General features: G+C 42.2%; 1 protein-coding gene across 1 annotated transcript in view; it reads right to left on the bottom strand.

Moving 5' to 3' along the window:
• LOC111662004 (sprouty-related, EVH1 domain-containing protein 2) overlaps positions 1-14,924 on the bottom strand; it is a 23,552-nt gene extending 8,628 nt beyond the window's left edge. The window contains exons 1-4 of the mRNA XM_023415730.2: positions 14,556-14,924; positions 2,609-2,801; positions 2,332-2,500; positions 1,516-1,580 (exon numbers count right to left, since the gene is read on the bottom strand). Coding sequence (XP_023271498.1) covers positions 1,516-1,580; positions 2,332-2,500; positions 2,609-2,801; positions 14,556-14,581 — 453 coding nt within the window. The 5' untranslated portion in view covers positions 14,582-14,924. The remainder of the gene's footprint in view (positions 1-1,515; positions 1,581-2,331; positions 2,501-2,608; positions 2,802-14,555) is intronic.
• Positions 14,925-14,933: the final 9 nt, after the last annotated feature.

The raw sequence follows: 14,933 nt of genomic DNA, 5'->3' as shown, positions 1-14,933 counted from the left end.
GAGGGGGAGGGGACGGGGAGGGGGTCACCAGGAGAGAGGGAGGTGGTGGAATACAGGAAGTGACCTTGTGACCTTGCCTGCTGTCCCTGGTGTCAGGCTACAGGGTTGGGGGAGGGGGTCCTCCTTGCTAACTTAAGGTGGAGAGGCCATGACACACAAACAACACACACACACTTCTCGTACTGCAGCAGGTATGTATGACAGGGAGGGGATCCTGAGCTGAAATACTTTCTGCTTGATGGATGAAACAAAGTCAGTTTTGAGATGTTTTGAATGCAGACGGCTCCTTTGGGATTTTGTCTGATTGGTGTCTCAGTCTGTGCTGGAGCCACGGTTCACTCCAGGCCCTAAAACTTCCATTTCAGTGCAGCAGGTTGGAGATGTTGAACAAGTACTGGTATAAACTGAGCCACAGTCCGACTACAGCCTGCAGCAGTCAACATTCAGTGGCAGGGTACTGCACTGGTGGGGGCGTGTTGGTTAAGGTACCGGGGTGACATGAAATCTGATCCAGGGAGTCCAGCCGGAGTAATAGATTCATGTGTTTAAAGACACCAAAACACACAGGATTTTACAACTCTAGAACGCTATCGCAGCGGCAACTGTTTTATCTTTAGTCAACACAACTGAAAGGTAAACAGCAGAAATACTCTGTTCTCTTGGAAAGTAATCTTGCAGGAATGTGCAGATGACGTTAGGTTGCATTGCTGCAAAACCTCAAGCCAAGTTCTTCTTTTTTCGCCTGTCAACCCCACATTGTTCTGCCGCAGCCCTCTGCATTGGATTCCAGCTTTTGCCTGAAAGCACCGTCATCAGATGAAGCGTATTTCTTCTGTTTACGCCATGATCGCCATGACGGAATATAACCTCCCAGAGCAGTCGAATTCTTACTCACAGTATTATAAACGCCTGCAGTGGTTTGTGTCTGAAAAGCCCTCACACACACGGATCTGTTAACCCGCCCTCTTAACACACGGCTTTTTTCAGTCTGATTTCCCACAAACACTGGAGGCAAAGCAGAATACCATTTACTGTAAGGTGAACCTTGAAATAACATCCTGGATCTGCCCACCGCCACTCAGGACTCAAGAAAAATTCCCAATCTGAGGAAATTGAGGAGATTTCAGCTTTATGCTCATGTCCTCTGACGCACAGGAGTGACATCCTGGAGACAACCAGTCATGCTTATTTTGCTTCCCTCGGGAGGCACAGAGTTGTTTTAAGCTTCAGCTCAACTGTGTAAAACAGCATCAAAGAAGATTGAGGAAAAGCTAATTATCGCCATCAACAGATTTCAGTCCCCTACGAGATAACTTTAATGATTGTTCTGGACGTGAATGAGAAAAGCATTACTCTGAAAATTATTTTGTCCTGTGTGTCATACAACAGTTCATGCCAATGTCCCTTTTCCTGGATATTTTACCCTGATGCCTTATTTTGTGATAAGACACAGATGGGTCTCTACAACCTATACTTCCAACTATGATACTACATGAACATAGGGAACATGCTTACGGTAAAGACGTCGTCGTCACCCAGCTCGCCCTCGTTCTGGAGTGCTGTCGAGGAGGTTGTGGAGCCTGAAGAGAGGGAAGCAGGAGCACATCTTGATTCTGGAGGATCAAACTTTTTTACTGGATGATGTGTTCATGAGGTAAACCCTGGCGCTCATCCACTGACAGATACGACTTTGTGGGCGAATTAGCAGAAGTCATGGAGATATTGCAGTGATGCGGGAACATCTGTGTGTCCTATCTGTCATCACTCAGGTGAAATAAACCCTACTTAAGTTTAAAGCTGAAATTATTCCTTCATGCATCTATAAACTCAGTCTCTAATTAACTTTCAGTGAAGCTGCTGAGGAAATCTTCACATGAAAATTTCTGCTTTCAAACAGAATGCAAGTTGTACTCATGCAATTAAGCTGTAACCCACAACATGTGATGGCAAAACATCCTACAGCTGATGATAGCTGCTAACTCTCTGGTTCAAAACCAAATTTTGGGAAAGAGATTTCAAAGCTGTTGTATTTGAATCTGCTGATGCTCAGTGTCAACACCATAATGCTTTAAACTTCTCTGCCTTGATCATTTGTTAATTAGTTGGGTGTTCTCATTTTTATGTGCAACATATCTCTTCACGTAAAACTCCTTCAATATGAACATTTGAAAAGACTTGCACAATGCTTTAGTCGCAGCCAGGACCTCATGACACCGTGTTAACCCCTAGGTCGACTGCATCCGGTCCAGTGGGACCTTGTTATCCCTGACAGCTCACGGATCTATAACCTGACAGTGTGTCCGTGGAGAGCCACACTGCAGCACATCGTACCTTCAGCCAGGTCCTCGATTGCTTTCCGTACCCCCCTGTCGAAAGCCCTGGCGTCAGCTGGACTCTGGAAGGACAGGCCACACCTCCTGTCCTCCACCTTCCAATGATGAAATGTGGGCGTTGCTATGGTGTACACCAGATCCTTCCTCAGTGGACAGTCCAGGATCACCTGTTTGTCCAGCAAGTATCAGTCAGTCACAACGGGGACACTTTCCATCTCTTATCCTTAGATGAGCTTTGATATACTTTAGTTCATCGCTGTGTGTGTGTGTTTTACCTGTTTATCCCGTAGCCGCTCACCACGGATGAGGAACTGGGAGCTGCTGGAGGCCGGGACGGGCGCCAACTCTGGCGGCAGGAGGCGGCAAACGCCCACCCTGCTCAGAGCTCCCCCGTCCTGGGCCAGCCAGCCGCCACTCGAGTCGTCCCGCGTCATCACCACCGCTTTCACACGCACGATGTAGCTGTCACTGGATAGAGAGAGAAACAGAGAGGAGTCATTGTTAGACAGCAGTGTAAATATAATATATATATATATATATACACGACGGGGCTGAAACATTTTGAGAACACTTGTCAGTGTAGTAAAGCCTCTGGAACACAGTTGAAATCCAGGTTAATGTTTTTATCCGTTTTTGTAGCTGGTGTTAATTCTTGGGATTAAAACCATGAATTTGCACGTACAAACATCCATCCATCAATTTTCTTCCGCTCCTCCGGGGTCGGGTCACAAACATGGTATGATAAATGTATAAAAATCCAAAGCACATCAAAGGAGGCAAAATGCAAAAAATAAAAAAGACAAGAAAATGCTTTGAGCTCTCAGACAGCACGAGAGAGGCCACCCCATGGGAGTGTGAAAATGTGTGTTCAAGGCTTGGAACAAATATTTTCTATGCAACACAAGAAACTCTTCCTTGGGCAGCAGCGACAATTTCATCCTGGCGTCAGCTGGTGAAAATGGACAATCCTGTGAACTCAAAACTTGTCTTCCATTTTTCTGGCTAGAGTCAAAGTGTTTGTTAATGTCGCTGCAGTTTATTTTAGACCTGGATTCACACATTGGCAGAATGTTTGAGGGCGTCCCAAGTCACGACTCTGCCTGGTCCGGGGTGTGCTGAGGTGGGAGGTGTTGCACCGGGACAAGTCAGCACACAAACACACACTCTCTCAAACTTTAATGTACATGTAGCTTTGTGTTGTATTCTTCGAGTAGAGACGATCACTGAATTAATCGATTACTTCACCACCAGAAAACGAATCGATGACAATTCTGACAACCGTTTTGAAGCCTATTTCTATTTCAGCAAATCACATGTATTTAATAAACGTGGCCAACTAATAATCATGAGACAGGATGAGTCACAATCTACATGGTTTAGCACCTCGGCTAAACATTCTCCTGGGTTAACCCTGTGATTACATGCAAGAATTATTAGCAGGTCAGATAACCTAGTGGTTACATACCGTATAATCCCTGCCAGGGACCCTCTCTCTCTTTCACCATATTTTTTAACCTCTACTTATTCTGGCAGTTTCACTGAGAGGCAACCTCTCTTTAACAGGAGCGTCCTGATCACATTCACTCACTTACACACATTCACAGCTGCCCACTACAATCACAGTCTGTTAGCCTGTTGCCATTCGTCAATCAGTTATTTGTGTAAAGAAAATTAATGTCAGCCGGTCTGGCTGTTCTAATTATTAATCTCTTATAATGAAAATTAAGGTTGTTTGCAGCTCTGTTCTTCCAACTACACACCAGTTGAGTGTACATGCAACTGTGGATTGGACACACGTAGACAGATAATACTGATACTGATTAGTCTACGGAGCAGCACAAAACAATACTCGACACCAACTCCCTCTGCAGACACAGTGCAGTGGTGGTAAAACACAAGACATTCTCAGGCATTAGAATGACAGCCACCATCCTCACAGGGACACAGGGAACACAGTCACAAGCCACATGAATGATCTGACAATAACAGGATGTATTTCACCAGTGCATGTGTGTGTGTGTGTATGTGTGTGTGTGTGTGTGTGTGTGTGGGATGAAGAGGGAAAGAGAAACATAGAAAGAGAGGGAGGGAGGGAGGCAGAGTTGGAGTGAATGAGAGAGGTGTTGTTATATAATTAGCTTACAGACAGTCCCAGGGATTTGATGTACGTACACACACACACACACACACACACACACACACACACACACACACACACACACACACACACACACAGTGGCAAAACTGGTTCACCAGCTCCCACCCACACACATTCATAAAACTGACTGAATGACAGACTGACTGACTGGGTGACGGCAGACATACAGCCCGTACAGAAAAGCAACCACAGGTTAACCCACAAAATTTGTGCTGCTCGTGTACACACACACACACACACACACACACAGACACACACACACACAGACACACACACACACACACACCCACACACACCCATGCACTTAAAATAAATGATGCTGTGAACTCACTTCATGAAATTACACTTTTCCATTCAGATGTTAAAGGGATATTAAAGACACATTAGCCAAGAAATTAGATTAAATGTAGACATTAAAGATTTGAGATTGACCTAAAAACAAAAACTAGAACAATACAATTGTTATTACAGTTGTTCGTAAGCAGATATGTTTCATTTGTTGTGCCAAACCACAATGAGGAGGTGGTAAATAGTCATTTAGGTTCGACTTTGCCACGTGGGAAACTTGAATAGCAGCAAAGGAAATAATAGAATTTAAAAACAGAAATGTGAGGTAGTTTATTAATTAAGTTTATTATTCATATTTCCATTATTTCAAGATCTTCGAGCCAGCTAGCAAACTAGCTTAGCTTACAGCTCCAGTCGCTAATGAGAGGCTAAGTTAATATGTTACACTGGCACAATAACTGGGGTTGAAATAGTTGTTTAATGTCGTTATGCAAGATTTCTCTGGGTGTGCTTCCATTCGAGATAACAATGCAAATATGCCAATTTTGCATTTTTGGTATTGGTTCCAAAACATTTGCATAATGGAAACAACCAGTGAACCAAAAAAGGATTTAAGCGTATGCTTGAACAGGTAAACTACCTAATGCTAAAAACCGGTGCTAGTTACGCAGATGACTTACCCTCATTAAAATAAACTGCCGAACCGGGTGTATTTTGTGTTTGGATAATATTGGTGCTGATCAGGTTATGCTAACCTTTTACGTTTATGTGACAACAAATAACAGATATTATATTCATACAGGAAGTCATAGTTTATACGTAGGTTTTGTGTAGATGAGTATGCTACATTTTGTAAATCATGCTAGCAATGTGGTGGCTGAATTAACTTGGATAGTAGCTGCCAAACATAATTATTTTGCGATGTATACTCAGGTTTTTTATGAGGTGGATGGGAACAAGCCTATAGAGGGTGACAAAATGCAGAAACTTTTAATTTAAGCTTCAATTTTACCACATTATTTCTGAAGCACAGAAAAATGTTAAGCTTGAAAGTCTCTACTGCAGCTTTTATATTAAAGCACCACAGCAGTTCAACATGACTCAAACACATGTACGACACATACACAAACAAAACCACACATCCAGGCCACTCACATACAGAAATAACACCGAATTCTGGACTATATAAGCACATGTGCTTTAAGATACACGATACCAGCTATCAGCTCTCTGAGATGAACTTGTCACATTTTGGGATGTCTTGTGACCCGTGTTTAGAGCCCCGTCTGCCGACAGGCCCTGTAATCTGTGGCTGGAACACACAGACAGCCACAACCAGCAGCAACGTGCTACTTTAATACACTGGGGAGTGACCACACATTCTGGCATAAATACACACAGACACACACATAGGCTACAGTACATTTGGGAACTGTGAATCTAAATCTGTCCACACGAATGTTGCACGAGGTACTGATGCTGAAAAAGGACTGTGACGCCTGCTTAAAGAAAAGGTGGTTTATAATCTATTTATAATTCACATACACAATCTTTATATTTATACACCATTATGGTTGCCTAAAATTTGACCAAATGAGTTATGAGTGTTATGTTTTAGGCTGCAAACATGTTTCAAAGTCTCTTTTAGGTGGGATACGGATGTAAAGTGTTGTGTAAAAAGTTGAGTGATGACTCAGTGTAGAAGAAAGATAGATGGGGAACTCAACACCGCACTGATAAGGAAAGAGCAAGTAATTCGTGTATCACATCCTCTTTTAATTTAATGACTTCACGAACAAGCTGGTCAAAGGTGCAGGGTGTGTCTGGCTTCTACTTCTTAAAAGACGCCGTACACTGGCGCCTCTGGCCAAACTTTTTGCACATCCAACAATACGTTACGCCCTGTTGGTAGTCAATGTCTTGTGAATGGTTTTTTTTTTAAGCCACATTTCTGGTTTACAGCTTCAACTTCCTCCCACTGTGACTTACATGATCCTCCAGCTAGTGTAGGTGTCATTCAGTTCCATAACAGAAAGTAAGAAGTACACACAGAGGCGGTGTTGATGTGGCTAATATGATAACAAACTGTTACACATCCAGCAGACACAGAGCTACATTAGCTTTCATTTTGGCAAATGCTAAGTTAATATTCACTCCCCTTGTAGCTCTGTTTTGGTCTCCACCAACTCTTGACCATAAAAGACTAGAAGCTCTGTTGGACTAAGGAGAAATCAGGTGATAATTCACTGTGGCTCTTATAACTATGAGCGACCTCTTTTTCTGTGTGAATCTAGACAAAAATGTAAGTAAACAGCTACTGTGCAGTGGAACTAAACTTGCATCTGTCGTATTAGCTCAAATTAGCCAACTGAACCTATGCTCTTTAACCGAGGTACAAACATCTTTATCACACATTATCTTGTAACAAAGGTCTCCTTGGTTCCTGTGTTTCATACAATTATTGCTGTGCTTGACTTTATGTACTAACTTTATTTCTATGCCTGGTCCACACACCTTGCAAACAAGTCTGTATCATAATCAGGAAATGAGCTGTGGGTGGAGTACACACCTGTAGATTCCCTGCCAAGACACATTAGTTGACCGTCAATGAACTCTTAAGTTCCATGTGTTCATTTTGTTTACCTTGTTACCTGCCATGTCAACATTGATATTCTGTCCGTATTTACTATCAAAACAACATGAAATTGTGGCTGAAATAAATAGTCATTTAAATACAGAACTATCAACAGATTAGCCGGATCTTGCAAATACCTGACGTGGTCTGTGTGTCACAATTTTGCAATAAAACAGTAAAGGGGGCTGGGAAGCGGCCTGGTTATCAGGTCTGGAATCCAGCTCATGTGTCACAGATAAAAGGGTCACTGAGGGCAGCCCAGCCATGTGTGATAAGGGCGGCTATACTTCCTCTGATAAGGAATGACTGGCCGCACCTCTGCCTGATCAACAGAACCACACACACACACACACCCGCAGAGGGTCCGCCTCTCCCTGGAGCTCCACACACACAGCACATGCCCTGTCTGCAGTGATCAGGAAGTGACTGAAAGGTGCTTCATAATCATGACTATTTCACTATTGGTTTGTAGGTTGGCACTGAATGCTGACAGTGTTTCCCAGAGACAAACAGCTTCTTAAATATTGTTTATCAGGTCAAAATACCAACCAGGTGCCAGCTCCAGCTGCTCAACTGTGAAGATTTTGCAAATTTTGTCAGTTTCACTTCATTGTTAATTTACCATCTGAGGGTTTTTTGAATATTGTTCAGACTAAGAGTAACCATGTGGTGAGCTCAGCCAACTTCATCTTTTGACCTTTTGCTGACTGTAAAATAAATACCTGGATGGATTTAAGGTTGATATCATAGTGTATTGGGGTGCTAGGGAAGAACAAAGAGGAGAAACTAATCAGAATTGTGGGAAAAATGTGGGATAGTATCATAATTTAAACTCTTCATGTCAAACAAAGTACTAGAAATAAGTAGATTTCCATAAAGTAAAGTGGTTTATGTAAATGCAATGTTTTTTTAGTTCCATAAAACAAAAGGAATTAGATAGTAACAATGTTGTAAAGATTTGTTTTGTAAATATCAATGTGAGAATGTAAAAGAGAGACAGAGACAGAGAGGTGGGGTGAAGTGAGTTCATTCACAACTATTGACATTGGAGGCTCCTGAGGGTAAGTTTGATTGGCTTTCTGTCAATCAGCTGTAGTTATATGAAGCGCTCACATGTCTGGGCAGCACAAGACTGCTGTTGTTAGTGACTGCGGGTGTGTCCGTTGACATGACAGAGAGGTCACCAATTTGCAGAGGAGCGTTAATGGATAACATCCCACAGCCAACTGACCAATCACAGAGTGAGTTCAGGCCTATTCATGATTATTAATCTCTTCAGGAGCAAAATAGTGTCGCTGCAGTCAGTCGTTTTGAAAAGGATGAAAAGATCCTGTCACAGACAGATTGTTCTCAAGTCTACACTATAGAAAAACGTACTAAACAAAACCGATTTCAAATGAGGAGCAAAGCAAAGCCTCAAATTACATTAAAAAAGGGTTAGGTTAGTAAGTATTATTTGTGCAGCATTATTGGCCTGTATGGGCATAGACATCGGGATACTGACATATTTTTGGTACAAAAACAACCATGTGCAAAGAGGTGAATTATGTTGCATCTCCACCATGACATCCAACAGCCTGCGACTGCACTCCAAGAGGAAGCCATCATCCCCAGGTGACTCTGCAGCCCCTCCATCTCTATTGAGGTGGAAACCGAAATGAAAATAAGCTGATTGTTTCTAAACCTCTTATGGGCGAGTGAAAAGCCAACCAAGACCCTCTGTAATGCCTCATATCTTCTTATGTTAGACTTACCGCGTTGGGTCAAACGGAAGTGACTGGGGAGGGGTGGGGGGTTTCCAATGCTCTCTGCATCGGCATCTGTGATCGATGCCCACCACAAAGTCAACCTCAGCGTGTTTGATCACATAGACTTCGTTTACATAAACTGTCAGATGTCAAAGGTTTATCTTGTAATTGGGCGGTCTGTAGTCCAGCTCCAGGGCACCGAACCAACTTAAAACGATTTGCATAATGAACACTAGGAAGTCTGCTCTCTTAGGGCTTCCCTTGTCTAAATATGCCGATATATTTACCACTACACATGATGGGCTGCAATGTTTCCTGATGCTATTTATGGTTAGCTTTAAATAGCCTGTAGTCTTTCCCTATTATGTGTTGTTGGAATAGATTTAAAGATGAAAAGATAAAGTTCCAGAGACGCTTTATATTAAATTAAACGCTGCCAGTAAATTTGATAGTGGGGAAACTTAACCTTTAAGTGTGGGTGAAATCACCAAAGATCTGAAACTAAGTGACTAAACATAAACCAGACTGACTTGTATGTTACACAAATAGATAAACAATATCTTTAGCCTACGGAAAATAAAATAGTTTCAGATACTGTTCGCAGATACTGTTAGCCAAGTCATCACTCACAAAGTTGAACAAGATGACTTCTCAAATATGTCTGATAAAATGATCACCTTTCCTTTAAACGTAATATAATGAGTAAAAAGGGAATTGGTGGGAGTTGACCTGAACTAGAGAAGCTACAGACATATCAGAAAGGGTAATCAACTGAATCAACAGTCTACATAAGCCAATATATATTACATGCGCACAAAATGTACTGTACATGTTGACTTAAGTCAATCGTCCAGGTAGTACTCTGTCAGACTGAGTATAAAGCTGAACTTGATGGTGAAGAAGTGAAAGTTCACACAGTTCATTTACTGAAGAGCTGAAGAGAATGAGAGTCTTCGGTAACCAGCCCAGTGGACTGTTGTATGCTTGGTGTGACAAGGGAAAAACACACTGAGTGAAGTGAATGAAAACTCAAGCTATTATAATCTTGGTCATCCAGTCAGCTGATGAGCAGAGATTAGTAAAAAAACAGGCAAACAATCCGGGTCCATTGTTTGGTCTCCAGATATAAACAACTCAGGCCATTATATAAAGGCTCCGGATAGCAACCAGTGATGAGCTTCTCTGTAAAACACAGGAAACACTGTGAACAAGGATCTGTTCCACATGATGCGTGTGTGTGTGTGTGTGTGTGTGTGTGTGTGTGTGTGTTTGTCTGTGTGTAGGAGGAGTACAGAGAGAAAGAGAGAAAAAAAATGCCAAGGGTCTGTGAAGGAAGTTCATTTGTGGACATGAAGCATGTGTCCATATTCTCTTTGTTTGTGTGCGTACATTTTATGTTTGTGTGGCTGCGTGTGATATGTCTGTTATTAGCACCATATGTCATGTTAATTATCTGTGGTTATACATGATGTATCCACTCTATTGTCTCTGAAATTTTATCATTACTGGTAAAGCACGGTGTCTATCTCCTTTTAACTTATTTGAAAAACATGGTATAAAAGAGAGGTAAAGCTCCCCAAGACCTTCCTCCCACACTCTCTTGCTTTTACAGTGTATGCAAACACTACAGATAAAACACAAGTTAGCTAGTCACAAATAGAGTTAGACAGCAGATAACCTGTCAGCAGCAGACCAAAACAACAACAGGAAATGGCAGTCCTTCCTCACAGAAGAGACAGTCGGAAAAAAACCTGTTTTGCTCTTAATGCAATCAGTCTTTTCACATACAATTACAACTACCAGATAAATGCAACACAACCACGTCCTGGATTGCTTTTGTGGGAAATGTAGGAAATCCCTCAAGCAAAATAAGAGACATGGCCAGTTGAGGGAAAGTGGGTACAAAAGCAAAATAACTTTCAACATACACCTAGTTTCATACAAGTATCAGAGGTATCTAAGGGAAAATTTCTCCTTTAACAAAGTGTTAAAAGTCTCTTTTCCACAGTATCTAGAATTTATTACAAGATATTCTGCCAATTATGCATTGTTTAGGCTGAGCTTGAACTTTTCCACTGTCCCGAAATTCCACACCTGTCAGGTTTATTATAGTCTCATTATCAAATGCTGCTAACGTAGAAAATTATACGTGTGAGGAACAGAACAGTCCTGCTGAGGGAACATGCAGACCTGCTAACTCTTCACTGCTGTGTGTGCCAGTTGATGAGTGCTTTTTGTTCAGGGATGGATTATATTTCGTTGCTACGTTGACCTTAGCTGAATGTCACCGGGCATCTCCTGTCCGATACTGACTGTGCACATGCTGACCCTGCAGCACCACACACCAGATCAATACATCCTCTGCTCGTGCTTTGGCTCTGCAGGGTGTGTGTACGTGTGTGTGCGAGAGAGATCGTGTGCTTCTATAAAAGGTAATAAATGTCCTCAGAAGGACAGGGCAGAGAGGCACATCCTCTGCACTGAGGACATGATGGCTAAGTTATGGTTTAGTTTAGGATATATAGTCAAAAAAAAAAAGATCCTCACAAACAGAACTCTGTGTTTCTGTAATCATATTGCCAACTGATTGTAAACTGACTGTAAATTCTGACTGTTCCATTGAGCTGGTGAGGCATTCGACTCCATAGTATGCGTCATTAGATAAAAGGTTCACTAAAGGTAAATTGAAGACATACAATAGGAAAGTGAGAGATGTAGTTATGTATCTAACCTGTGACACAGGCTACATAATCGGAAGAAAAGCTACAATGCTGCACCTTATAACATGACACAAAGTGTATAAAGGTGTGTCTTTTATTTCCTGACCCTGCCTTAATCCCATAACAGGTTTATATTACTGATAAGAAAACCACAACAGACAAACTCATAGATCACTGCACAATGATTATTTCCTTTCCAGTAATAAGACAATAAATGAGTTATATGCTGTTGAATACTGTAACGTACAAAGTGAAAAACAATAAGCTAACCTACCCTGACCATTGTGTACCACTGCAACTAAATTAAATTCAAACGTTATGTGAAATGTTCTTTTAACATTACAAAATTATTATGACATATCAGTTCAATAAGCCTTTAAATACTCTTTTGCTTAGCAATATCCTATTGTTTTAGCCGTTAGCTAGCCTAGCTAGGTCATATGAGACAGAAGCCAGCAGGCCAAAGATAGATGATTCTATTAAATGCATTAATTTGAATTTAATAATAATTAAACCTTATCAATAACCCATTAATAATACATTATAGTTATAAATGTTAATATGCTGTTTATAAATGGTGTCCCTTTCCTGAAGGTGAGTGGTCAAACACAGTGTGGTCTCACTAATGAATTCATGAATTCATCAGCTAGCTAAAAAAGCTCTCTTTTTTGCATGTGTTTTGCGGGTCACCACATATAGCTGCTCTAAAAAGTATTAGTGAATGATTATCCAGTTATAGAGCCATTAATAACAGCTATTAACCTCTTCTCCCCAGTCTTGTAAACTATATCATGGATAAAAAGCTTTTATTTTGCTAATGAAAATGGACAAGTTTTAGTTCTATTTTTAGTTTTTGAACACGTCCTGGGCGTGGTCCAATTTGCACGTCGCACTGCCAGAAAATAACTGCACGTCATCACCATGGAAACGCTTTCTCGGCCGGAAATGGAGGACAATTTAAAATTCATGGTTCACACAAAACTGTTTTTTTTTTTTTTAAATTATTATATAAATATAAATATTTGACTTAGAACAAGACCATAAAGATACAGCGACCAGCAGTGGTGAATACAGGAAATATTTATACTGTTTCAGAAGGCACCAGACAGAAAAGCGTGAATTAAGGTCAGTTGTAACATCCAGTCTTCTGCATGGTTGCAGCTAGTGCCCCTCATGCTATCACAAACTGTGGGAAGGTTAGTTTGCGGTTCCCTTTTTTTTTTTTTTTTTTTTTGCCTGTGTCTGTCCGTGGGACCGGGGACAGACACACGGACTCTGTGTACGCTGGCTTCGTAGAGCCGAGTACGGCCAGCAGGCATGAATGGGGACGCGCTGAAGGTTAGAGGGCTTTTATGAATGAGCCGGCGTCACGCCACCGCAGCGCAAACATCCCCTCCGGTGCCCTTCGCCCTTCCACCCCCGCCGACAGAGACCTGCGAGGCAGGCATTCCTACCGAGCACAGCCCCGTGCAGTCTGACAGAGAAGTTGTGGATATAAATTAATGAAGTTATATATATTTTTTTTTTTAAAAAGGGGGCAAACTGAGACCTAATTTACATAGGGTAGTTCTGGCGTGCCTGTTCACATTTTCATTTGAGCCTTAAAGCGATTGATTTTGGCAGAAGCTCGCCTGGATATCTACACTGGAAAACTATTAGTGTTTAAAGCTCCGGTGGTCTATTCGTGTTTGTTTTTAACTACAATCGCTCTGACACCTGTCCTGCATTAAATGAAACTCAAGATTAATCTACAGTTCCTTCTCAGCACAGCTAATTTTAAGCTTCAAGCGCTCCCATTTGGGCCTATCGGTGCCATATAAACAGGTCTGTGGGCCTACATATTGTACGGCTATATTAGCTACATTTCGCAAGACGCAACAGCACGATCTCCCGAGTCAGACTGTCAGACAGAACCGGGCAGATACGAGTTTATGAGGCTCGGCTCACAGAGAAACAGACCCGTATGTTTTTTCAGGGCAAGCCGTCGTTTACAATCGGTATTTTTTATGAATGGAGCGCGGCAGGCTATGCAAATGAGGGCGATTGAGAAAGAGATGGCGGATGAGGCATATCGGATATCTCATATCCTGTGAGACTTCCCCCTTCGGTTGGAAGCAAACACACAGATGTGGCCAAATAACGAAGCGAAAATTGCCTCTGTCAACGCCGTCGGGTTTTTCTTTTTCTTTTTCACTGAACAACGCACAAACAAGAGGTGTGTGAACTCGCTGCTGTTTGTGTATTTATAAAAGGTGTAACTTCGGGGCGTGTTTGAGTTTCTAAGTTACACTGCAACAGGGCCTGCTCCCTCGCTTCAGATCCTTTCAGAAAATGTTTCCGATCCACCCACGCTTATTCCCCTCCTCCTCCTACTCCTCTTCTTTCTCTCTCTGCCTTCTCGTCTACACCAAGGTGGGGGCCCTCAGAAACCCTCTTCCACAGCACTGTCAATGCATTGCTTCACAGCAGCATTAAGCATTAAGCATTAAATCCCATCGAGTGAATAAAATAAATAAATAAATAAGCAAAACATTCATGAAAACCAGCTTCGTGCGGAGAGTTTTAGGCTGCACATTCCACCAAGTTGCCCCAGTCATATGCAACTTGTAGGCACTGGCAGAAGCGAAAAAAGGAGAGAGACGGATAGGGAAATCTTTAAGGCACAGTACTTACTCGTTTGGGTGTGTTTCTTCTATCATTTTCTCGTTTCACCTCAGGTATTGTACCACGGCGGTTGCATACTTTTCGCTCGTCATTCTTTCACCGCGGCTCCTCCGATTCTGTCTCCAATTCCGCATAAATCCCCCCTGCGCCTTTGTGCGAGTGTCGGCTCTTTGGTTTGCCTACGACTGGCTGTACCTCCGTCTTCTTTTCCTCACTTTCCCCCCCCGGAGCCACCCAGTTTCTCCTGGATCGCAAATGCCCCTTTTTCTATAACTTTAATAGCACCATCGCCTTCTGTAGGTAATGTAGCCTATACAGACAATTTAGAGCCGAATCCAGCTCTTCTCTTCGCCCCCCCCCCCCCCCCCCCCCCCCCCCCCCCCCCAC

This window comes from Seriola lalandi, unplaced genomic scaffold (assembly GCF_002814215.2).
Source record: "Seriola lalandi dorsalis isolate HSWRI2012SDOR001 ecotype SW California unplaced genomic scaffold, Sedor1 jcf7180002054556, whole genome shotgun sequence".
In the NCBI taxonomy this organism is placed as follows: domain Eukaryota; kingdom Metazoa; phylum Chordata; class Actinopteri; order Carangiformes; family Carangidae; genus Seriola; species Seriola lalandi.
Note: the sequence above shows the minus strand (reverse complement) of the source record. Positions and strands in the feature narration are given on the sequence as shown.